Raw genomic sequence first — 26489 nt, 5'->3', positions numbered from 1 at the left:
GAATTGTTGAAAAATTCAGGATGGTGTGTACCTTATTCACTATATGAATAATGTCTATATATATATATTTTTGAGACCCAGTCTTGCACTGTCGCCCAGGCTGGAGTGCAGTGGCGCGATCTCGGCTCACTGCAAGCTCCACCTCCCAGGTTCACGCCGTTCTCCTGCCTCAGCCTCCTGAGTAGCTGGGACTACAGGCACCCGCCACCACACCCGGCTAATTATTTTGTATTTTTAGTAGAGATGGGGTTTCACTGTGTCAGCCAGGATGGTCTCGATCTCCTGACCTTGTGATCCGCCCGCCCCGGCCTCCCAAAGTGCTGGGATTACAGGCGTTAGCCACTGCGCCCGGCCTGTCATATATTTCTAAGTTCTGAAAGAAAATTCATTCCAAGTGTAATTCACTTATAAATCTACAATTCCATGAATTCTCAGTATGATTCACTGAAGTATGTCTTAATGTTTGTAAATGACTGCAAACTTGGAAGGAAGCATTTCTTGGAAGTAATTAGAATATTATGTGTATAATGCGGGTGGACTTTCTTAAAGCAGAAGATTCCATTTAAAACATATGTGAGTATTACCTAAGAATTTAAAAAAGGAAAGCAAATGAGTGTTTTCTTTTTTATATTGACAAACAAGATACACTACTCTAAAGGTAAAGTTTGTTTTTTGGGTTCTGCTCCTGTTACAATTGATAGCATGTTAGACTACAAATATTTTACTATGTTCTAGGGTCCTCAGAGCCTGCTTAAGTCAAAAATCCTGCATGACTTGTAGGCTTGTCCAATGAGGTCATATACTTAAATATGCATTATCTGTTGAACAGAAAACAAAAAGGAACGAAGAGTTTAGACCCTGACAGAAAGTAAAACACTTGTATTTTTTCATGCAGAAATATGTTGAATTCTTTGGTGCAAAACACCTGACGGCCTGCACAGCTACTGTTTACACAGTAAACAGTCTTGCATGGAGGGAAGTGAGGAGACCCAGGACAATGGATAATAAGAGTGTCCATCTGCAACTCACAGCCAGGATTTCCCATTTAGCTAACCCAGAGCTTTGATCCGAGGGAGCTGTGAGGCCTTGAAATGTGTATGCTTTGCCTTAGGGCAACACAATTTAGAGTGTATAAAGATTTTTTTAGTGATTTTTTAAGTTATGCAATATTTAAAGGTGTTACTTACATTGAAATACTTCGAGTCCACTTTCAACCTGGAGGAAACAAGCTTCATACTTAGATTCAATTAACCATATCACCATTTAAACAACAACATGAATCACGAAGTGATTTGAGATTTTTTCCGGCTACTTACCCCAAGCTTGTTAAAACTCTGGTTTTGTTTTCTGCCAGTGAATACCTGGGTTTCAATGTTCTACCACAGACAACACCAAAAAGTAGGGTTTTGTTTTGTTTTGTTTTTTTGCTTTTGGCACAAGCCAAAAAGATTTTGTTCTGGATTCTTCTCCAAGTGCAGGTCAATATGCCCTAAAATATTTTCTGGTGATTGTTTTGAGATTCTATCAGTACCCAGGAAGAGTTGCCTTTTAACACATTTCAGAATGTGTGCTACATATCCTTTAATTTGATAATTGATATTGTTTTAGTCTATTTGTACTGCTATAACAGAATACCAGAGCCTGGGTCATTTATACAGAAAAAAAAAAAAAATTATTTCTTGTGGTTCTGGAGGCTGGGAAGTCCAAGACTGAGCCAGCAGTAGGTTTGGTGTCTGGGAAGTACCTCATTCCCTGCTGCCAAGAGAGCACCTTGCTTTGTCCTCCAGAGGGGATGAATTTTGTGTCCTCACATGGCAGAAGGCAAACGGAGAAAAGGGGCCTAAGCTAGTTCCCTCCTGCCCTTTGGTAAGGCACTAATCCATTCATGAGGGCAGAACCCTCGTGACCTAATCACTTCCTAAAAGGTTCCACTTCTTAATACTACCATAAAGAGGATTAAATTTCAACATGAATTTTGGAGGGCATGCATTCTAACCACAACAAGTGTTATCTAATTTAATAGCAAATTTGTACGTTACATGTTAACAGGCCCTGTGAGGCTCAGAGAGGTCAGGAAATGTTCCCTGTAGCCATTTGTGCAGCAATCAGCCGCATAAACTGGATTGATCTGACTCAAAGTCTGTGATCTTTTAGCTCAACTCTACTGGTACTCAAATAAGCCGATAAGCTTCCTGTTGTTTAGTTTGAGTTTTCCCTTCACAACACCCACAACCTCCGCCCCCTTCTTCCCTGCTCCAAGATTACATCAGGGAACATAGATAGTGTTTTAGAATAGGAGGAAGGGTTTAAGTCATCTGTTCAGTTTAACATCTATTTCCCTTTTGAGCTTTGATGTCTGCCTTTTGCCCTTTTGCTTGCCCCTGGGCTGTCTGCGGAAAAGGTGGGGGGATAGTGAGGATATGGATAACTTGCAACATAAGAAAATGGCTCTAGGTTGTTACATACCTGCCATCTCCCTCTGTCCTTGTTCTCTAGTTTTCTTCTGGGAGGTTTGCCTTGGGCAGAAAGGGTAAAGGGAACTACTATTTATGGCATACTTTTTTTTTTTTTTAAATACCAGACACTTTACATATATCATCTGGTAAAATATACACAACTACCCCATGCTCTTGGTATTATTTTCTTCTTTTTCATGAGAAGAAATCTCAGGCTTAGAGAACTATAGCAAGTTGTCCAGACTTCAAGGCTCTTTGGGGAGAAAAGATTCTAAATCAGATTTGATTCCAAAAGGCAGACTTTCACAGCACAGTAGGAAAGAGGAAAAGCTTTGGAATCAGGCTTGAATCACAACTTTGAGGCTGTAGGGTCTTAGGTAAGTTGTTTGACTTCTGTGTCTTCATCTGTAAACTGTTAATATAACAGTACTATCTCATAAGATGGTTGTGCAAATTAAAAGACATAATCTATGTAAAACCCTAGACATATAGTTAGCGCTTAATAAGTGCTAACCATTACGATCATCATGTAACATCTCCTTCCACTGGAACTGAGATGAAACTCTGACCATTTCCCAAAGCTTCAGACTCATAATTCTGCTGTCTGTTGACCTCTATCTCTTCATGGATGTTCTATCCACAGCTCAAACCTCACATCTCCAAAACTGAAATAGTTCACTCTCATCCCAGAAGCTTGTATTTCTTCCCATATTTTGAATTGCTGTCTGCCTAATTTACCAAGGCAGTTTCCCTGATTTTATAGAATAGGAAATTTAAAACACTAGAGGGTTAAATGATTTGCTAACAACTACTCAGAAAATTAGGAACTCAGCCATGATGGAAATTCAGGTATAACAAGTTCTAGGTGCTTTATTCTACACCTTGTTTCATTCCTCCTTCCCTCGCTCCCTTTCTCCCTCCTTCCTTCCTTTCCACCCTTCCTTTCATTTTTTCACTCTCTCACTTATTCATTCATGCATTCATTTGTTTAACATTTTTAACCTTCCAATCCTTATACATTGAATTGCTTCTTCTTGTCATTTAGCACAGCCTAGGACTTCCAGTGCAACATTATATAGAGGGATAATGAGAGGGTATTGTTAATTCAGTCCTGATTTTCAAGGAGATGCTTACAGCATTTCCTTATTCAGAGTGCTTGATGTCAGTTTGGTTTTATTTCTAGTGGACAGTCTTTATGAAGTTAAGGAAGTTACCTTCTATTTCTGGCTTACTAAGGGGTTCTTTTGTTTACTATAACTGTATATTAAAGTTTATAAAATATAAAATGAATTTTCCTCACTTAAGTAGTCATATACTTTTCTCCTTTCATCTGTTAATATACTGAATGCCAGTAATACATTTTCTAATATTGAATCAAACTTGCATTATTCACATAGTCCAAGCTTGGTCATGCTGTACTACTGTCTTCTATATATATTGTTGGACTTGGTTCACTGATATTTTGTTTGGCATTTGGGATTTATGTTTATATTTAGGAAAATGGATGGGCAATTTTCCTTTAAAAATTTTCCATGACTTCAAACAACAGTGTTGGAGAGGATGTGGAGAAATAGGAACACTTTTACACTGTTGGTGGGATTGTAAACTGTTCAAACCATTATGGAAAACAGTATGGCGATTCCTCAAGGATCTAGAACTAGATGTACCATATGACCCAGCCTCCCACTACTGGGTATATACCCAAGGATTATAATTACTCTACTACAAAGACACATGCACACGTATGTTTATTGCGGCACTATTCACAATAGCAAAGACTTGGAATCAACCCAAATGTCCATCTGTGACAGACTGGATTAGAAATGTGGCACATATACACCATGGAATACTATGCACCATCAAAAAGATGAGTTTGCGTCCTTTGTAGGGACATGGATGCAGCTGGAAACCATCATTCTTAGCAAACTATCACAAGAAGAGAAAACCAAACACCGCATGTTCTCACTCATAGTGGGAACTGAACAATGAGATCACTTGGACTCGGGAAGGGGAACATCACACACTGGGGCCTATCATGGGGAGGGGGGAGGAGGGAGGGATTGCATTGGGGAGTTATACATGATATAAACGTCATGCACATGTACCCTAGAACTTAAAGTATAATAAAAAAAAAAAAAAATTTTCCATGACTTCTTTTTTATTAAAGTTATGTTAGCTTCATGGAATAATTTGGGAGACTCTTTCTGTGTCTAGTCTCTGGAATAGTTTCATTAAGATTTGAATAAGCTATTCTTTAACAATTTGGTAGAATTCACTAATAAGCTCTGGTTCTAGTATTTTCTTTTTAAACATTTTCTTTAAAATTAAATAATAAATTTTAAAATTCTTTTTAAAGAATTTTCCCATTCCTTTAAGAGTTACAAGACTACCCATGCTCTCTATTTTCTTAGGTCAGTTTTGTTAAGTTTATTTTTTTCTAGGAATTTGTGCACTCCAGGTTTTCAAACTTATTACCATAAAACTGTCAAAAGTATTCTTTTATGTTTTTGAGATTATTTATTAGTTTAATCTCTATTATATCTGATGTCATTTCCCCTTTTGTTTATAATACAAATTTTATGTCTTTTTTTTATTTTCATCAATGTGACAGTTTGTATGTTTTTTAGTATTTCGTGTATGACCTTTAGATTTTTTATTTTGGCACATGTGGAATATTTCGATAACATCAATTCTGATATAATTATCACAGAGTATGTTTATTAATTTAATCCCCTTTTCCAATATCCATAGATTTTCCCAGCATCAATAGCAATTCATTGCTTATTAACCACAATAATGTAGCTCATGTCTTCAAGTTACCTGAAGTAGATGTATATTACATCTGTGATTATGGTGAAAGGGATTTTCAAATTAGAGTTAGAAGATGTGGGATCAAATTCCAGGTCTGGTGCTTACTTGCAGCAAGATATTTAAACTCTCTGAACCTCAATTTGCCTACCTTTTTATTGTTAAATTTTTCTATAGGTTTATTTATTGAAAGAGTTGTATCCATTCACTCATGCTCACCATCATTCCTTTCCTACCTTTTGAAAAAACAACAAAGCCCCAACTATGTTGACTGCTACGCCTCAAGTGAAGCTTCTAGAGGTTTAGCACGAAATCTTGTGAGGTTTTATTCTTCTGACTCTGATAGTCAGATCCTTAAAGCTTGCTTAGGCCTTTCCTCTGTCAACATGATCTAATTCTTGGGAATTACTCTCCTAAGAAAGTATGAGGCAAGGCCAAGCTAAGTTTGGCCTCTTGGAGAAAATCCAATGCAGAAGCCCAGTGAAGTCATATTGAGCTGAATCCTAAAGGCATCAGTTTTATGGAGCAAGATGTGTTTGTGTGTGCACATATGTTTGGGGGAGGAGGTAAAATTTGATGGGGAAAGTTGTTAGGTTTTCACTCTCTGGGTCATGGAAGTCTCAAAAAAATAGACGCATAGTCAGATTCTCAAAGGCCTTGCAACTTAAGCATATTTCAGATGAGGGTGACAATAAGCATGCAATGAGATTGCGTGCAAGGAAGTGCTATAAAGCACTTTCAAAATAGGAGGTATCCATAGCATTTTCTAGTCTGACAGACTCTGATGTTTCAAAGAACCCCTCACCTTCTACCTTACCTTCAGATGCCTCTACAAGTACTTTAGATTTGCAGCATATTTGGAGTAAGGTGGAAAAATGTCATACCATTCTTGACTCTACCCTTGGTAATGATATTTAGTTTACTTAATGTGGTTTCCTTTGGAAAAGTTTTATGACTCTGGACTTCTGTCACTGAAAAATAGCTGCAAATTTACTGAGCCCCAAGTTTGATTTGCAGGATGTTATTATGAAGCTACACCTGGAATAATAGAGTTTGATCTTCCAGAGATACCTGTCAGGGGCAAGAGAGAGACACACTTCCTGCTTTTGACGTAAAGTTTCATTCACATGTGATCTTCTGTCCAGCAAGGAGTAAAAACAATATTTGGAGTTGAGCATTCAGACATCCTTTCTGCATGTTACTTACTTCCTATCTTCAGATGTCAGAGTATAGCTGTTAAAATAGTTACTTTATTTTCCCAGGGAAGAGAAATTATGATTATTTTTGATGGTGAGGGCCTTGCTGGCAAATTAATCCAGGTCTTCTCAGGACTGACTAATATCTGATGAATACATTTTAGACTACTTTTTGTGTGTATTGAATCATATTCTATAGAAATTTTGGTATTTTAAGTTTGTATGCCTTTTCTGCCTGGCATGATTATAAAATTCTCAGAAGCAATAACTTGTATATCCAGTTGATTATCTATCCTGCAATGTCTAGTCCCACACAATGCACAGAGTAAGTGCTTAATTTATGTGCAAGAAATGAATGAAAGAAATGATACTTTCAAGTACTTTTTATTTTGACAGTTCCAAGAGTCAGAAAAGAGACATCCTTGCAATGCATTTTCTCATTGAAATTTCATAGCAACAATAACAGCAATGACATAATAGCAAGATTTAAATTTGAGTGATAAGTATGTGCTAGATACTGTTCTAAGGGCTTTGTATACATTTTTTTGAAATTATTTAATCTTTGTAACAATCCTATGAGATAGGTGCTGTTATTATCAGGTAAGGAAACTGAGGTACAGAGACGTTATATACCTTCTTAAAGAAGTCCACCTTGCAAATGGAAGATTTGGGATTCCAACCCAGATGCTCTGACTCTAGAGCTCGTAGTTTAAACCACTACACGATGTTGCCTATCTAAGGAAGACATTGTTTTCCTCATTATACAGATTCGGATTCTAAGACCCAGATAGCTTAACAAATTGTCCCATTGTCACACTACTAATATGTAGCTAATAAACATATAATAATGAAGAAATGTACAGCACAATTTTATGCTTGGTAATGTATCTGTGAATTGATCTCACTATATTGGAGTCTGTGGATTAGGCATCTCAATTAACCACATTCCAGAAGAAATTACAGAATATGGCAACTTGAAGAGATTTTAGAAACAATCTGCTCTTCCACAAAGTAGAATTATTTTCTGCAATGTGGCTGGGAGATAGCTCATCCAGTTTCTGCTTGAAATGTCACTAGCATAGGGAAGTCACCACCTCTCGGTCTTTTCTTATATTGAACTAAAATCTTACCCCTGTTGATTGTATTCATTGATCATGGCTCTATTCTGCAGACATACACAAAGTGAAGTTAACCCAATCCCCAGTTATTAAGTCCTGTAAATTGTTTTTCTAGGTTGAATAACTTCTAATAATTGCAGTGTATCTTTCAGTGTTTACTATCCCAAGTTTCTTGTAGATTTTTACTTACTCTGACTCATTTAATCCTCACAACAGTTCTACAAGTGAGTGAAAGAACAAACATGTGGGGAAACCAAGTAATTTGCTCAGGACCACAGAGCTAGGCAATGGAAGAGCTTGGAATCGGATCCTAGGGTCGGACTTCAAAGTTTATGCACTTCACTCTTTTGTGCTACTGTCTCTCATTTAATGTATGGTTTAATTATTTCCTGAGCCTTTCAACAAGCTGATCACCTGCTTTACCCTCATTTAAACATCATCTAACCTGTTAGAGCTTCAGGTATGGGCTGATCAAGGAGGCAAAGAGAAGGACTTCTCTCTCCTTTTCTGAATGCCATACTTCTATCAGTGGAGCCTAATATCCTACTACTTTATTATGGGAATCATAACCATGAAAATCCCTAGAATCTTTATTCTTTTTTTTTTTTTTTTTTTTTGAGACGGAGTCTCGCTCTGTCGCCCAGGCTGGAGTGCAGTGGCCGGATCTCAGCTCACTGCAAGCTCCGCCTCCCGGGTTTACGCCATTCTCCTGCCTCAGCCTCCCGAGTAGCTGGGACTACAAGAGCCCGCCACCTCACCTGGCTAGTGTTTTGTATTTTTTAGTAGAGACGGGGTTTCACCGTGTTAGCCAGGATGGTCTCGATCTCCTGACCTCGTGATCCGCCCCTCTCGGCCTCCCAAGTGCTGGGATTACAGGCTTGAGCCACCGCGCCTGGCCGAATCTTTATTCTTATCAATAGCTTATAACACAGTTCTCCCTGTCCTACATGTTACAGAGATTTTTATTTTGAATATGCAATGATAGAACTTTCTACTTTATCTCTATTATATTTCATCTTTCTATTTAGTGCCCATGTGAAACTCTTAAAATCTCAATGTTGTCATTGTAAGCATTAGGTAGCCCTCCCAGAAGCTATCTAGTAACTTGAAGTAATAAAAACAACACCTATTATGCACCTCATCTATTAGATTCAACAATTTCCACCTTCAGGTTTTGAAGGAGTGTGGGCCGGTTGCTTTATAATATCTAGATGTCAAATGAGCAAGATCCTGGTAGTTCCAGCCTCTTTTTGTTCTGGCTTATCTTTTTTCTTTATGAAAACACAAGCATTGATGTTTTATCAGTTTATGAGATGATGAAAAGAAAATGCTGCAGATTAAAAGTTTTTTTCTTTTTTCTCTCTCTTTTTTTTTTTTTTTTGGACACAAAGTCTTATTCTTTTGCACAGGCTGGAGTGCAGTGGCATGATCATAGCTCACTGCAGCCTCAACTTACTGAGCTCAAGTGATCCTCCTGCTTCAGCCTCCTAAGCAGGTAGGGCTACAGGTGTGCACCACCATGCCTGGATAATTTTTTAATTTTTATTTTTGTAGAAATGAGGTCATGCTGTATTATTCAGGCTAGTCTCTAACTCCTGGTCTCAAGCAAGTCTCTCACCTCATACTCCCAAAGTGCAGGAATTATAAGTGTGAGCCACGAAGCTCAGCTAAAAGATGTTTTTAAAAACATGACTTCGAAAATTGTTGTGGTTATACAAACAGGTTTCAGGCATGAACATTTGTATATGTGTAGAGGCAGCATCCAGGATACAAGAAAAAAGCATGGTAAAGTGATTGGAAGTCGAGGGTGTAGAGCTAGACAACCTCAGTTCAAATCTCAGCACTGCCAGTTGCTACCATGTGACCGTGGGCAAGTCACTTCAGTTCTCCATGCCACAATTTTCTTTCTTATAAGGTAGGCATAATAGTATGCCTACTTCATAGGATTGCTCCCTAATGAGCATCTTTACACATTTACAGCCAGGTCCAACACATGATAAGTAATCAATAATTGCTAGTTGTTGTTATTGTTCTAAAGCTGGAGTTGGCAGACTGCAGCCCATGGGTCCAACCTGGCCTTCTGCCTGGTTTTGTGAATGAAGTGTTGTTGGATTGCTGCCACACTGATGTATTTGTGTAGAATCTGTGACCTCTTTGTGCATCAATGGCAAAATGAAGTTATAACAGAGACTCTAAGGTCCACAAAGCTCTCAGCATTTTCTCTCTGGCTTTCTACAGAAAACTCTTGCTACCTCCATTTTACAGGATAGAATGCAGGGTTCCTGACCCTCATCTGTGACTCCTTGGTCTTGTAACCTTAGGCAAGTGACTGATATTCTCTGGCCTCTGCTACTTGATCTGTAACAAAGATGGTTATGAGACTGCTCCTAGAGAACAACTCTGAGAAATTGGCCGCACACGGTGGCTCACGCTTGTAATCCCAGCACTTCGGGAGGCCAAGGCGGATGGATCACTTGAGGTCAGGAGTTCGAGACCAGCCTGGCCAACATGGTGCAACCTTGTCTCTACTAAAAATACAAAAATTAGCCAGGCATGGTACTGTGCACCTGTAATCCCAGCTATTCAGGAGACTGAGGCAGGAGAATCGCTTGAACCCAGAAGGTGGAGGTTGCAGTGAGCCAAGATCATGCCACTGCACTCCAGCCTGGGCAACAGAGCCAGACTCCATCTCAGAAAAAAAAAAAAAAATCTGAGAAATTATGTTATGGAGATTGTATTTGTTGTTCATTTGCTCACTAATTCCATGTTTTGTAGCCAGACATTTGTGCTAATTGCATGTCCCTGAGTCTTTATTTTTTCTGACAGTAATGAGTACTTTCTATGTGCTAAAAACACACTTCTAAGCCCTTTGTGTGTGTTAACTCATTTAATCCTCATAACCTTATAACAATTCTCTGAGGTAAGAACGGCTCTGCATCCTCATTTTTCACATAGAAAAGTGAAGCTATCAAAAGGGTAAGGACATTTTCCCAAGCTTACATAGTTAGCAGGTGGCAGAGCTGGGATGTGAACTATATAGTCTGGCTCCAGAGTCTAGAGTTTGTAAAGTAGTCACTCAACTTTGAAGACCTTATGGTTTTACTAGAGAGACCTATTATGCAAACAATTGCATATAAATATAAGGGTTTTAAAAATATTGGTAAGCTGATCATCACAGTGCCTGGTATGGAATAAGCCATCATCACGATGTTTATGGTCCTGATGCTGTTGGTATCAGTGGAAGCCGCTACAAAGCACAGCTGGTGTTTAAGGGAGGCATGCCTGGAGGTGTCAGGAGCACTTTGAAAAGGAGGTCTTACCCAGCATGAGGTTTAAAGGATGTAGGGAGTTTTCCAGAAAGGTTTCCACATGGAGGAAACTGCATGTGGAGAACAGAGGCAGGAGAGAACATGGCATGTTCAGAGAATTAAACAGTACTTCTCTGTGGCTTGTGTGTGAACCATGGAGAACAAGTCAGCTAAGATTAGGTCAGGAAGTAGGCAGGTGCCAGATGGTGAATGGCTCTGTGTAAATGGGGACAGGCTCCTGTCCTCTAGTGCATGTCACTTTCTGAGCAATGCCCTATGTCTGAGTGTTTAATGTCTCCACCCTATGCTGCAACAGGCACATGTGTACTGGAATGCAAGCACCTTAAGGATGGGGAGCCAGTCTGTCTTATTCCCTGTGACTATTCCAATACTCAGGGCCCTCCCTACAGCAAGAGCTCATTAAACATTTGTTGAATTAATTAATAACTAAACCAATCGTTGTGCTCTGTATGGATGTAGGATTACTCATGAGATGGGATACTTTCTGTGGGTACATTGCCTTACTTTAGCGTCAATTATCTTGCTTTGTTGAAGAATTAAGGTAGGTCACATTGAATGAGTAGATTAGTCTAAAATAGGATAATTATGAGATAATCTTTTCTTTGGAGGCCAAATATTACTTAACAAATTCATACCTAGTTAATTTTACTTTCGACTCTACATTTTAAAGCTCAGTCCCTTCTCCAAGAATGTCCTATGACTTCTTCAGAACATTTTGACCATCCTTCAAGTGCTTCTTCCCTTCAAGATGTATTTATGCCAGGATTCAGCTGGCAGAATGAAAGTAAAATAAATATTGGTAACTGAATGAAAATAATGATTCTTCTAGATCATGCTGCCAAACCTAAGAAAAAGTAACTTGAGAACATAATCTCAATGTGGGCTTATATTCCTATTTGTCAGGTGCCTGTAGGGTTTGGTTAAAAAGTCAGAAGACACATCTGCTTAAGGCCTCTGTCTAGAATTTGGCACACATTTGAACAGGGCTATTTCTTGGTGATGACATAAATAGCAAGATGAGGTAAGACATTTTTTTTTTTTGTAATATTGTCAGAAAAGGCAGCTTCCCAAGGAATCAGAGAATGCTTGAAGGGTAGGCACCTTATTTCCCTCCTTTGACAGGCAAAGAAAATGAGATCCAGATAAGGGAAGTGACTTGCCCAGGGCTGGAGAGCTAATTAGTGGCGGAGCTGGAACTGTAATCCAGGTCTCAGACTCCCAGGGCCAATTCTCTTTCCTCTGCATCATTCAGCCTCTCGAGACATTAGCTATAACTTCTGAGAAACGTATTACCTCTTTCATCATTTCTTGGTCTTTTTGAAAATATTGATGATCTCTCTCTGCATCTTTCCTCTCTAAGATGACCTGGGAAAATGCCATTGAGGGTAAATCTTATATTACATTTTGTTGGCAAGTCCCACTGTCACCAGCCTGTCCCCAACTTGAACATTTCACCAAAAGTCTGAATACCCAGGTTTCTTACCTCCAGCTAATCCCCTTTCTCCTTAATCAGATTTTTCAAACTTCACATTTGTGTTTACATCCTCTAAAGCAATGAATTTTTTTTTCCCTTCCTATAATCTGGAAATTCTTTTTTTGTTGTTGTGTTTGTTTTTATTTTTAAGAAAACTTGAATATATCAGATGGACTTTCTGGCTCCTTAGAAACTAGTCTGGTAGGAGAGTTGATTGGATTTGCCTAAAGCATTTCCTCATTAGTAGCCTGTGTGCTGCTTTTTCTTTCAAATGTCATCTGGCCAACCCAACAAAGATTTAATTGTGGCAACTTGGAGCCGTAGCAGACTTGGGTTTTACTGAATGCTCTTTTGAAATCTTCACAACTGCCTGTCCTTCAAATGAAAAACACAAACATATTGAAAGTGGCTTGGTGGATTATTGGTTTGAAGACCACTTCTTACTTCTCTCCACCCCTTTTCTTACAACTGAAGATTGGAATTTTAATTGCTAAACCACAGCTTTTAAATCACGATGCCCAAAAAGGGCATGGTTTATTAATTAGTTCTGATTACTAGGCACCCTGAACCCGGGCCTGGCTGCTTCTAATCAGTTTCAACAGCTCTTTGCCTGAAATCACTGCCGGTAAGCACATGGAGGTGTAATTATGCCGACGCTAGTGGTTCAGTTCTGCCAGGTTAAACCCTATATTATGAATACATATTATAGTGTCTTAAAAGGCATTTATTGAAATGCCATAGTTTAATAGTCCAAGCTTACAAAATCAAACTCTCTCATGTTACAGGCAACAGCCCCTTAATTGGATGTTTTCTCCCAGCACATAAAAATATTGACTTAAATACACTTGCGCGTGCGCGCGCACGCACACACACACACACACACACACACGCACACAGAGTTTTTTTTTTTTTTCAGAGTGAGAATCAGTATTGCTTCCTGATTGAACCTAAGGACTCTAGGGCTAGTCTGCCTGGATTCATCTCGTGTTTCTGCCATTTTCCAGCACTGTGACTTTGGGCGAATGACCTAACCCCTCTCTATTGTAGTGTCTTTGGTGAAAGGGGGATGATTATAATGCCTATATTGTTGTGAGGTTCAAATGAGTTAGCACACAAAAAACACTTAGCAAAGTATATGGAACATGGTCATCATTTTTTAATTGATTGCTCTAACACATTTATTTGTATTTATGTGTTATAAAATCTATTTATGCTAAGTCCTCAGAGAATTAGGAATGCCTTCCTCTGGAAAAAGCTGAGTTGTCTCCAGATATTTATTCTCTTCATTTTCCACAGTAATAGCCACCTCTCCCTACCATTTTTAGCTGGGTGGACAAAGAGCTGTCAAGAATTAAAAAAAATTATTTCCCACCTAGAAGTGGCCATGTGAGTAAGTTCTGGCCAATGGGTTGTATGTTAATCCATTTTGCATCGCTATAAAGGAATACCTGGGCCTGGGTAATTTATAAAGAAAAGAGGTTGAACTGGCTCACGGTTCTGCAGGCTGGACAGGAAGCATGGTACCACCATCTGCTTGGCTTCTGGTGATGCCCCAGGGAGCTTTTACTCGTGGTGGAAAGCAAAGGGAGAGCAGCACATCATATGGCAAGAATGGGACAAAGAGAGAGAGAATGGGGAGGTCCCAGACTCTTTTAAATAACCAGATCTCAAGTGAACCAACTGAGTGAGAACTCACACATTACCAAGGGGATGGTGCTAAGCCATTCACGAGGGATCTATCCTCATGATCCAATACCTCCCACTAGGCCCATCTCTAACACTGGAGATTACATTTCAACGTGAGATTTGGAGGGGCTAAATATTTAAACCATATCAGGTTGTAAGCAGAAATAGTGTGTCAATATCTGAAAAGTGGCCTTAAAGCAAGAAGGATCATGTGTTTTTCACTTCTTTGTCCTTCCTACTAATGGGAATTTGGTTGCGATGGCTGGAACTCAGCAGCCATATTGGATCATTAGACAGCATACCAAGGATACAGAGCAGTCAGGAAGCAGAAGCCTGCGTCCCTGACAACTTCAGTGAGCAGAGCTGCCCTAGCAGCCCTTTTCTTTCATTCTAGACTTTTGATAAACAAATGACAAACTCCTGTATTACTTAATACACTGATGTTGGCTGCCTATTGTAGATAAATCTATTCTTAGGCAACACCTTCCCTTCCCTGAATTAGATGATATCCTAACTACTTTGATTGCCAGGTGTAGAAATTTCAGAACACTAACACACAGAGAACCACGAAGGTTTCACACACTCTATTTCCAATTAGAGCCACTGCTTTATCACACCCAAGCATGGCTACCCTTCTTTCGCTCCCTGCCTGGGGCTGCTTAGTCTAAGACCTCAACTGGTGATTGGAAACAGGAGTGCTTGGCAGTAGAATTATGTCTACAATTGATAGCCAACCCTTGTAAAAATGACTTGGAGTCTCTTCCAGCAAGAAGGGCCATCTTGACCATTTTATTACTTCCTCTGTACCAGAAATTATGGGTTCTTGGAGAAATCCAACGTCAATCTTCGTTTGCTTTTTTTTATTATACACAGTAACAAACTTCTCCATTTTCTATACATATCAACAAAAATCAGGACTCCTGGACAAAGGGATTTTAAGAACGGATATGTGGATGTTACTTATTCTCCCTCAGGATAGATATGAAAAAAACTACCAGGATCTCAGTATATCTTCTTTAGGAACAGGAATGATAGTCTTTTAGCCTCATTTAATTCCTTGAAATTGAAAATTTATTTTCTGGAGATTTCAAGACTCCTTTAGGGATTTTGCTAAGATTTCCTCCCAATACTAGTGAAAAGCAGAGGTGATATCTAAAGCTCTCAGAAGAAACACAGAAAAACCTAAGCCATTACCCTATCCAAAGTATAAAGAAGAATGATACCTTATTTCTATTTTTCTTGGTGGTGAAGTTCACAGGCGTTGTTCAGCAAAGCCAAATTAGGTTTCTTGAACTTATGGGTTGGTGTCTTGGCATCAGGAAAATTCTTTGGCTCTGCCATATTCGCTATACTCTACCTTTCTGAGGGTCCAGTTAAACAGATTTAGATTTTCTTACTTTATCCTTCACATCTGTTCATCTGTATCCCATATTTTCCATCTTTTTGTATATTTGTGCTACGTTCTATAAAATTTCTTATCTACAGTTCCGTAATTCATTCTTCTGACATGTCAATCTGTGGAAGTTTCAATTCTGGTAATATTACTAAACATTCTGTTTGGTTCTTTTTATCACTACGTTAAATCACTTTTAAAGAATTTCTAGAAGATTCTCTCAAGCTTTCATTTGTCTCTGTAAACATACTATAGCTTTGTAGTATGTGTGAGACTTACTGCTGTCAGGCTGGGCATGGTGGCTCACGCCTGTAATCCCAGCACTTTGGGAGACTCAGGCAGGTGGATCATGAGGTCAGGAGATCGAGACCATCCTGACTAACATGGTGAAACCCCGTTTCTACTAAAAAAATACAAAAAATTAGCCGGATGTGGTGGCGGGCACCTGTAGTCCCAGCTACTCAGGAGGCTGAGGCAGGAGAATGGCGTGAACCTGGGAGATGGAGCTTGCAGTGAGCCAAGATTGTGCCACTGCACTCCAGCCATGGTGACAGAGTGAGACTCCATCCAAAAAAAAAAAAAAAGAAAAGAAAAGAAAAAAGACAGTGCTGGTTCTTGCACGTGGTACGTTGTTTCCTTGTGTGCAACATTTTCTTTGATTTGTATGCCTGCTCATTGCCTTTTAAAATGATTCATAGGGATTCTTTGAAGCTTAGGATGAAGTTGCCTTCCTCCAGAAAGGACTTGCATTTGATTCTTCAAGGCCTCTAGAGATTTGTCGAGCTTGAGATTTCCTTAAATCAGTTTTAAGATTTAACATAAGCACTCATATCATCTACTTACTTCCCTTCCTCCTGGCTTAAACTTTTAATAATGGACAATTTCTTATTATACCTCATGGACAGCACAGTTCTTAGCACATGAAAACTGACTGATAAGTTTTGACCGAATGAGTGAAATTTTTAAATTATCACACCTACCTTATATTTTCTGTCTTTATTTTCAATTGGCCAGTTAAAAGGATTACTATATGCAGAATATTACTCCCAATGGGATATCCCTTCTTCAAGGCAGTGCCATGTCTTCTCTCCTTTGGAAATTCCCCTAGTGCTGTGTCACATAGGCAATGGTTACTTGGCAAATATTTGCTTCCAGGCTAAGACTTGCTATACTCCTCATGCTTCTTCCCAGGAATGGATAAAGCCACACATTTCTGGAATTCCTCCTGCCTTATATGGAGATTTAGAGTGGTGCTTGGGTTATCTCTGACAAAAACCCCTATGGCCCTGGAAATGGTGGATCTACTTCTAATCTTTTCTCTTAAGTACACCCAATCTCACCTTCCAGGAGTTCTCTCTAAAGCTAACCTTTGATTCTGCCACTCTCTCACTCACAGATCACCATAACTATCAGGACTGCCTGTAGAATAAAGCTCAAACCTATTAGCTTGTCATTTGCATCCTTCATCTAGGTGGTTGGCCAGATCTCATGAGAAAATATTATCTCTGGGAAATCAAATTCTAGCTACACCACTTACTAGCCATGTAACTTTACGTAAGCTAAAATTCTGAGCATCAGTGTGCTGATGTATACAATAATACTAACCTATAAGAGATTACCTATGTCAAACTGCTAGTGTTCACTTGAATTAGAATAGCCCTACAAGGCATTTCTTTCTAGCAGGTCTGAAAGAGATAGCAATATTTTTCTTATATAACTCGTGGACACATGGACACTCAGTAAATAAAAGATACCTTATCCATACCTTTTCTAGACCTTAGTTTCCTTGTATATAATATGAGGCCTTAACTGGTCATTTGAAACTTAAAGTGGGAAGATATGTAAAGCACCTGATTCAATACTTGGCACATCATTAAGTATATTGCAAATGTCCTTTCTCTATCCTTCTTCCAAATTGAGACCCGACTTACCTTTTCTATGGAATTGCAATAAAAATTATAAAACAGAGCATGTTACCTAAAGAAAGGATTATTATTCTTATCTCTACTTTTTAAAGTCCTAGCTACTCTTCAAGGCCAAATTCAAATGCCACCTTCTCCATAAAGCATTCCTGGATTCTCACTCCTGCAACACTCATCCCTACTCCACTCAGAAGCATAATAATGCAATCAAAGGAAAATCTTCAACTCATCTTAGCTGATACTTGAATTTTCTATATTTCCACTAGTATAATTCTACAATATATAAAGCTAAGCAGAGTTCTAGCTTCTACTAAAATGGTTTCCCAGATGAAAAAGTTCAGGATCTTCTAAAGAAGTATATTTATTCCAGCCTCAGACAGCTTAAATATGTCCCCCTAAATTTCTGCATTTGCTCGTGGGTATGTCTGTGTTCCTCTTTAAATATTTTGCCCAGAAATAAATAATATTTATTAAAATACACAGTCCATGAATAGTATTTCTCCTTCTGTAACTGCAACCTGTGCTAACAGGTTTGGAGCAACCATGGAGCTCTTTTCTCCTAATTGCACTTATATTCAATCAAAACCCTGAACTTTTCTTTGACAATATATGTTGGTGTTAAATGACTGCTCCTCTGTCTTATATTAATACATCTATTTTTGATATGATTGAGTCCCTCAATAAAGGTCCATATTACATGCATCTGGGTATATTTGAACTGCTGATTAAATTTTTGTGAACCTGAACTCTTTCATGCTCCTAGATCCTTTTTTTAATGGGTCCTTCCAAGGCATTTTATTCCTTTTATAAAACATAGCTCATTCTACTTTGTGCCATAGTTTATGTACTTTGTCTTATGTCCTATCTTAGGTGGGTTTCTGAGAAGCAGAGCATCTGTCTGGGTGATTGGGTAGTGACTTTGCAGCCTCTGAAGCTTAGCGACTTCTGTTGAGCCAAGATTGAGGAGCAGCTATGAGTTGTTCTCACCCAACACACAGCAACTAGGCTATAGGAAAAGGGTCCTAGATGTGACACCAACAGCATCCACTCTAGTCACCCGTGATTTTGTAACGCTGAGTATGGAGTGTATTGTTCATCTCTGTAGTCTCCATAATCCTGTTCATGTCTTGCATAGGGAAGCCACTAGTTGGTGGAACTGATTTGTCAAAGATCTGGAGGAAATGCCCCCTAGTTTGCTGTCATTCCAATTCACTGCCATTTGTAATAACAAACACCTGTGAGGGACTTAGCCCAACCTCCTCAAGCAGCAGAGAACCAGAGTATGTGGGTAACAGAGAGAAGAATATGCAAGTTTGTATTGCATGTTCCAAGAATCTCGTTACCCTGTCAACTCAAAAGCTGTCTAAGGACCAAATGCTCAAATTCAGAATAGGCAAAAATACTCCTTAATACCAAGGCAAACATATCAAAGAGCAGAACTTCAGTCTGCTCCACTTGGCTCATAAGCTATTTTTGTTTTCTTAAGTTATTTTTGTTTTCTTAAGCTTTATAAAGGTAATACACACATATGGTTAAACATGAAAATGATATAAAAGAGTAATAAATAAATAGTAAAAACCTATTTCTTAATTGTGGCTTTTATTTCCACTTCCCATAGCTAACTAGTGTTAACAATTTCTTATATTTCTACCCAGAAATAATTGTAGGCATATAAGCACATATATTTATGAATTTATATACAAAGATATTATAGTATATATATTGCTTTCTCCTTTTATCCCCACTAATAATAGATCTTACAGGTCTTTCCACATCAACACATCTATCTATCTATGTAGATATATTTCATTTTTTAAATGATGATGTAGATGTCTTACAATTTATTTAATCTGTCCCTGTTTAATGGATATTTACATTGTTTCTAGTTTTCAGCTCTTACAAATAATTTTTTTGCTATTACACATTTTCTCCACTACAAAATGTGTTCTTATATGTATTTCTTTGTATGTTTCCTTAACACTATTAAATTGAAAACCCTATGATTGTTTCTCAACAGAAAAATGGCATCATGGGTAATGAATGTGGCCGCCATATTCCTTACATCTATGTTGAATAATGTATATTTAGCCTAAGTTATACTTTCTCACTCTGTGCCCATGTTTTCAGCCTTTTTCCCAGAATGCAAAACTTAAAATCAGAAAATGTAAAAGTTGTCACAGTTGAAAAAAGCTAGACACAATTCTCAACTGTAGGACATCATAACAGCAAGTTCTAAGATCCACAGAGCTATATAATTTAAATAATAAGATAATTACCTTGCGTGGAACAGAAATTCGGAATCTCGTTGAGAATTTAAGAAGTTCAGTATTAAGAGCTTATCCAATTCAAGTCTATTTCAGAAACATAATCAGACTTTCCAGAAATTCAGCCATGATGTATTAAAAGCACTTATTATCTTTTTGCTTGCAGTGAAGTACATGCGAGAAGCCACGCCCTATGTGAAGAAAGGATCCCCAGTATCCGAGATTGGGTGGGAAACGCCTCCGCCTGAATCTCCTCGATTAGGGGGCAGCACCTCAGAACCCCCGTCATCGCAGTCCTTCTCCTTCCACAGAGACCGGAAAAGCATCCCCCTCAAAATGTGCTACGTCACTCGGAGTATGGCCTTGGCCGACCCTGAGAACAGGTAAACAGGGTCAAAACTCTCCGCTGTATTGAGCAGCTCCTTGACCTCTCAGGCTAAATGGGGCTTTCACCAGGTTGCCCTCATGTTCTGAAAACACATCATGGCTTCCAAAGAAAAGCATGAAAGGGCCATGCTGAGAAGTGTGTGTGTGTGTGTGCGTGTAAGAGAGAGAGAGAGACAGAGACAGAGAAGAGAGAATCTATACACTGAGCACTGGTTCTGGAAAGAGTTGAAGAACTAGAATCAGTATCCTAAATGTCTTCAGGGCTCATTACCAGTCCACATGACTTAGGCCAAGTTTCTTAAACCGCTTAACCTCAGTTTTGTCATCTCTAAGATGGGAATAATTGAAAGAGATGCTTTGTTGGGTTGTGAGAATTAAATTAGGAAATCCATGTGATATAGTTTGGATGTTTGTCCCCTCCAAATCTCATGTTGAAATGTGATCCCCAGTGTTGGAGATGGGGTCCAGTGACAGGTGTTTGGGTCATGGGGGCAGATCTCTCATGAATGGCTTGGTGCCCACCCCGGTGTAGTGAGTTCTTGCTCTATTAGTTTAAGTGAGAGCTGGTTATTTAAAAGAGCATGGCATACCTCCCCTCTCTTTCTTGCTCCCTCTCTTCCCATGTAACTTGTTGGCACCCCCCGCCCCTTCCACCATGAGTGGAAGCTCCCTGAAGCCCTCATCAGAAGCAGATGCTGGTATATAACCTGCAGAACCATGAGCCAGATAAACCTCTTTCCTTAAATTCCCCAGCCTCAGGTATTCCTTTAGAGCAATACAAAAGGAATTAATGCACCATGTAAGGTGCTCAGCACAGGAAAACTTTCCATGAATATAAGCTACAGTAATGTTTCTTATTAATGTTAGATAGTAATAAGCAAGTTCACCTTACTAGGCCTCAGTGCTGTCAACTGTATACTTGGAGGGTTAGATGAGAGTTGCTTTAAGGCTATTTTCTACTTTAAGCATCTCTTTATGCTCAAGAGAGCAAAAGGAGTGGCTTTGGTCCAAGTCTGGAATGCTGTTGCCCAAAGTCGGTACATGACTTTGCATGCCACAGGCTAGATATATCACCCAACCCATGGCAATTATAAGGAATGCAGCCAAGAGGAAGTAAAATTCAGGGTCCCTCATCCCCCAGAAGTCTTACTTTAGCTCAGTAGAAGAGAAAAGGTACATTTTAGGAGGAAAACAAGAGAAATAAAGAGAGTGAGGAATTGAGTCAGCAAATGGGGAATCTTGGTGACCTTTGCATCCACATTAAAGTGCTAAAAATAGGAACCGCTCCACTGGCCCTTATTTAGAATGTGTGTGGGACAGCTGCAACCCACCCGAATAGAGAGTATTTGGCTAGGCTCAGAGTTGCTGATGGGAGTAGGGGCAGGGAGAAAGTTGCTTCCTTGGCTCCCAGCTCAATGTCTTTTTTGTTCTCATCTCAGTTAGCTCACTCTAAAGACGCTGCCAGGGCCCTTCTGGCTCTGGCCAGCTGCAAGATCCTTCTACTCTGCTCTCCTTACTCCTCCTGTATTAGTTATTTTGTACAGGGATTGGCCAGTTGTACAAGAAAGCCAGCAAGTATCGGCAAGAGGGGTAAGAGCAGACAGATTGGGAAGGACACAGAGCTCATCGCTGGTCTCTGTTCTCTGTTTTGTTCACCACAATTTCTGCAGAGTTCCTGGGCCTGCAGTCGATGTCCTGGTTATTCTAAGTCTCCTTTTCCCTGGCCTTTTACCCACCCAATAAAACAAGTCCCGTCTCCCAAGGATCTAATGTCAAAGTTTTCAGATGTGATGAACTCCATGTAGTATTGAGTGCCTATCATGTGCATTATACTAATTAATGTAGACCACAGACTGCAAAGTGGCAGCCTATAGGTATACCCAGCCTACAGATATGGTTAGGTTTTTTTTTTTTTTTTTTTTTGGAATAGTCTATCTAGTGTTTAAATAAATTTGAATTAGTTGCTATGTTCAATAATTGAGAAATTTCACATTTAAAAAGCCAGGTTTCTGCTTTTCTAGAAAAGTTGGAAGAACTGGTCATGTTATTAGGCCCACATTGATGCAGCAGCGCAGTAATATACCAGAGCTCAGTAGAGTTTTCTCCTTTGACAAGGGAATGAACTCTCCTCATCATTTCTGTTACCCTATACTTACAGAATTCAATTAATTACCTGCCTAATCTTTGAATTTGTAACCCCGCTTAGTCCTCTTGACAGCTCTGTTTCTTTCATTGTCCCCATTCTACAGACAAAAAATTGAGACAAAAAATGTTTATATAAGTTCTCAACATTATATAGCTGTTATATAGTCTAGCTGGGCTTCAAACTCATACCTATAGGAAGGGTGACAGTGTCAGTTAATCATTTCCAGAAAAATGCAAACCGAGACAAAAACTTACTGGGACATTATAGGAGCAATTCATACACTAGGGAGAAAATTTGAATAGATGATTTCTTGGGTTTCTCCCAGAATTAGACTGAGATGCCACAACAGCACTCCCAGGTCATTTAATTATATTTTAAAGACGATTTTGGGAGACACCAGACCTTAATCCAGATATTGGAAACTTCAGTCTGTGTGTCAAGCCAGTAGAGGAGAATAAGTTTCAAACTTTTATATTGGTGCTCGTCAAGTCCACCAGTGATGATCATACACAGGGCTTCCCCTGTGGGAGAGGGAGAGCCTGTTCTGCTGTGTTGTGAGAACCAGCAGGGCAGAATCGAACATGAGAATCCAGCTAAGCCAGATGGTTCCGAAGGGACTTCAGGTCCCAGCAGGTCCCAAACTGCTGCTAACAAGAAGATTGGGGGCCTAGGTGAGGCTTGCCCATGGTAGAGGAAGAGAAGAAAATAAAAAGGAAACAAATATTTTATGAAACTCCAGTTACAGGCTGAGCAGAGTATGGTGTACCATTCAGAAATGTGGAATCTGCAAAACCCAACTCTATGCTAAGTGCAAGAGACACACCTAACAGAGTGATTTTAAAAAGTGAAAGATACAAGGGTGGGCGAAAGCTTACAAGGCAAATGCAAACTATTAAATAACAACAGAAAGCATTGATTTTGATCTTGATATAAGACAAGGTAAAATGCAGGCTAAAAAATGTCCAAGGTAAAATGTCCATAAAGTAGCACAAGGAAGGATTGATTTATGTTGAAGGCCAGATTTCACAAGCAACATCCAGTAGTTATGAATACATACCACATAACAAAACAGCAACTTTTAGAACGGAAACTGCAGAAGATGCAAGAAGAAATAGATAGAAACATACTCATATTAGGTATTTCAACATATACCACTTTCCATCCAAGTAAGGGCAAGTAGAGGACACAGATAAATACAGTAATCCCCCCTTCTTCATGGAAGGAATGTAACAGGACCCACAGTAGATGACTGAAACCATGGATAGTACTGACTCCTCTATACACTGTGTTTTTCCTATACATACATACCTATGATAAAGTTTAATTTATAAAGTAGGCACAGTAAGGCCGGGCGCGGTGGTTCAAGCCTGTAATCCCAGCACTTTGGGAGGCCGAGACGGGCGGATCACGAGGTCAGGAGATCGAGACCATCCTGGCTAACACCGTGAAACCCCGTCTCTACTAAAAATACAAAAAACTAGCCGGGCGAGGTGGTGGGCGCCTGTAGTCCCAGCTGCTCCGGAGGCTGAGGCAGGAGAATAGCGTAAACCCGGGAGGTGGAGCTTGCAGTGAGCTGAGATCTGGCCACTGCACTCCAGCCCGGGTGACAGAGCAAGACTCCATCTCAAAAAAAAAAAAAAAAAAAGTAGGCACAATAAGAGATTAACAACAGTACTAATACTATAGAACAATTATAACAATATACTGTAATAAAAGTTATGTGAATATGGTCTCTCTCTCTCTCAAAATATTTTATTGTACTGATTTTTGGACTGCAGTTGACCTCAGATAACTGAAACCATGGAAAGTGGAACCATAAGTAAGGGACGACTTACTATAATTATTTAGAAGACCCAAACAACATGATAAATAAGGTAGATCTGCATACATTGCAAACTCTTTACCTTGATAATAGAGAATACACTTATTTTTCAAGTCCACAAAGAACACTGACAAAATTAACCACAGATCAGGTCACAAAGATAATGCAGTAAGTTCCATTAGGTACAAATAATACAAACAATAGCCTCTGATGACAGTGGAATAAAACTAGAAAATCAATAACAAAACCAAGCCACACAAAGCCTTTTGTTCATGGGCTTTTAAAAGCTCTCTGTAAAATAACTCTTGGGTCAAAAGGGAACTATCAACTGACATTGTTGCATTTCTTCAAAGATAAATAATAATGAAAATAATGCATCCATTAAATATGAAGAGAAAGAAGGATAAAGAGTGTAGAGTGTGGAGTCAACTAGACACACAGTGGAATCTTAGTTCTATCCCTTACATGTGAATTTAAGCAAGAATCTCATTTAATTTAAATAACCATCCTAGGTAGTGGGAACTCTTCTTTCTACTTTATAGACAGTGATACTTAGCTGAGAAATGAGAGTTGAAGCAAATGGTAGATCTCAGATTCAAACCCAAGCCTAGCTGACCTCAAGCCCAATTTCTGCATCATCACACACATTGCCTCTAACTTCAGCACCTGGCAGAGTCACTCACATGAACTGTAAGCACCTTGGCCAGGAGTTAATGGTCTCCTGGGAGCTAAAACCTGTGAACCGATGACAAATGCCACAGCATCTTGGGGCTCATCCTCTCAGTTGGTGACACACAGGTGCCTATAGTCTGAGTAAAAACTCTAATGTCCAATTTCTCAAATACAAACAGCCATAGAACAGTAGGCAGGATTGCTGCTCTTTCTGTGAAAAAGGTCACCCAGCAGGCATTGAATCCACAAGAATATGTGACTGCTAGTGGCTGTCAGTAATTACAATATATTTTTATTATTCTACCTCTTAAATATCTCTTGTTTTTCATATTCAGCTGTTCACAGCCGCTTTCCTGAACCAGGCCCACATCCTTAGTCCCTGAGGGTATTTGGGTGTTTCTTACAGGGTGTTTTGTTGGTAGTTTGCTCTTTCCCCGTTCCCCACCATGTACTGTGTACCTAGCTAGCCAAGGGAATCTGAAACACCTGAAATTTACCCCTTCCGTCAAAATGGCTGGCTGTCACCTGCACTCATATCGAAACTGCTCAGTATTGCATAAAAACCCCTTTAGGCTTTAGATATTCCCTAACTGTTCAGCTCCTCTTTACCTCATCCTTTCTGTTCCAGCATCCCCTAAATAATTTGTATACTTCCTACAATTGTCTTCCTGACAACTTCCTACTTGCCCTTTAAGCCTCAGGATAAACATTCTTTATACCTGCTGTGTCAATTTGTTCATTATAGCATGCTTCATAATAACTTGTGATTTTTTTCTTACATGCCTACTCAGTTCCTAAGTCATAAGCCTTCTGCGCTCTGAGACACTCCATGTTTTCATTTTATTACCCCAGATATCTAAAACTTTGGCATTCAAAACTATTTTTGTTCATAAATGATAAATAGTATATTTATCTGCTCGTTTTTCATATTCTTCTCTAAAAATGTCTTTTGAAAAAAATCTTCCACTAAATAGTCTTGGGAATAAGGGAATAAATAAAAGCATAGTTCTCTTCTGACAGACATAGGAAGCTTAAAGAAACCAGGACAATCCATTAACCAAGCCTGTCACTGGATTGTGAGCAGCTGTGCTACAATGGGCAGTTTATGAGGCTTTAAGTCATTACTCTTTGTACTGCTGCGTAACAGAGTCCACTGTAGATTTTCATGCTTAAATTATGGAAAGATTGACATCATCTTTCTTGGGAAACAGTGTACATCTCTATTTATGGTGCACAAATGAAACATTCACAGAAGGTGCTGTCTTGGTTTGAAATGGAAAACCTCTGCTAGGCTGCACTGTGATTCAGAGGGGTGTGATCTGTTAAGTCCTGTAAGATGTCTGGATACGTTGCTACAAGGTACCCTTAGTGATGTCACCACAATCCAGTGCTTGAGTTTCAGCCACAGAAGATCAGAAACTTGATTTAGTTGGCATAGTGTTAGCGGATCCATCTCTAAGGGGTTGACTCACATTAACCAAATAGGCAAAATTTGCTTATGATGAGCAACACCATTGTCAAATAGATGGAAATGCCCACATGGGAGGATCTATATGCCCTCTCATTGTGAGCAGGCTGTATTGAAAGACAAATGTGAATATGAGCAGAATTCCAGAACACTAAGTATTAATGACTCAAACAATGTGGACTTTCAAAGCAGAGCAATGCACTCTTTCTGAGTAGATAAGCTACACAAGAAATTATACTGTCTTGAAAGTGATTTGGTGAGTGTGGAATCAATATAAGGTGTGCTAATAGACCTTAGGAAGTATGTTTTAGACAAGTAAGCTGAAAGCCCTCCCTTCCAGGACAGGGA

General features: G+C 39.2%; 1 protein-coding gene across 2 annotated transcripts in view; it reads left to right on the top strand.

Moving 5' to 3' along the window:
- Nucleotides 1-26489, top strand: part of SNTB1 (syntrophin beta 1) — a 300877-nt gene that overhangs the window by 109337 nt on the left and 165051 nt on the right. For both annotated transcript variants that reach the window (XM_033202739.1, XM_033202740.1), the window contains exon 2: nucleotides 19813-20029. In XM_033202739.1, coding sequence (XP_033058630.1) covers nucleotides 19813-20029 — 217 coding nt within the window. The remainder of the gene's footprint in view (nucleotides 1-19812; nucleotides 20030-26489) is intronic.

The sequence above is a fragment of the Trachypithecus francoisi genome, unplaced genomic scaffold (assembly GCF_009764315.1).
Source record: "Trachypithecus francoisi isolate TF-2019V2 unplaced genomic scaffold, Tfra_2.0 Lachesis_group7, whole genome shotgun sequence".
Classification (NCBI taxonomy): Eukaryota; Metazoa; Chordata; class Mammalia; order Primates; family Cercopithecidae; genus Trachypithecus; species Trachypithecus francoisi.
The sequence above is the reverse complement of the archived record's forward strand: the minus strand, read 5'-3'. Positions and strand labels throughout refer to the sequence as shown.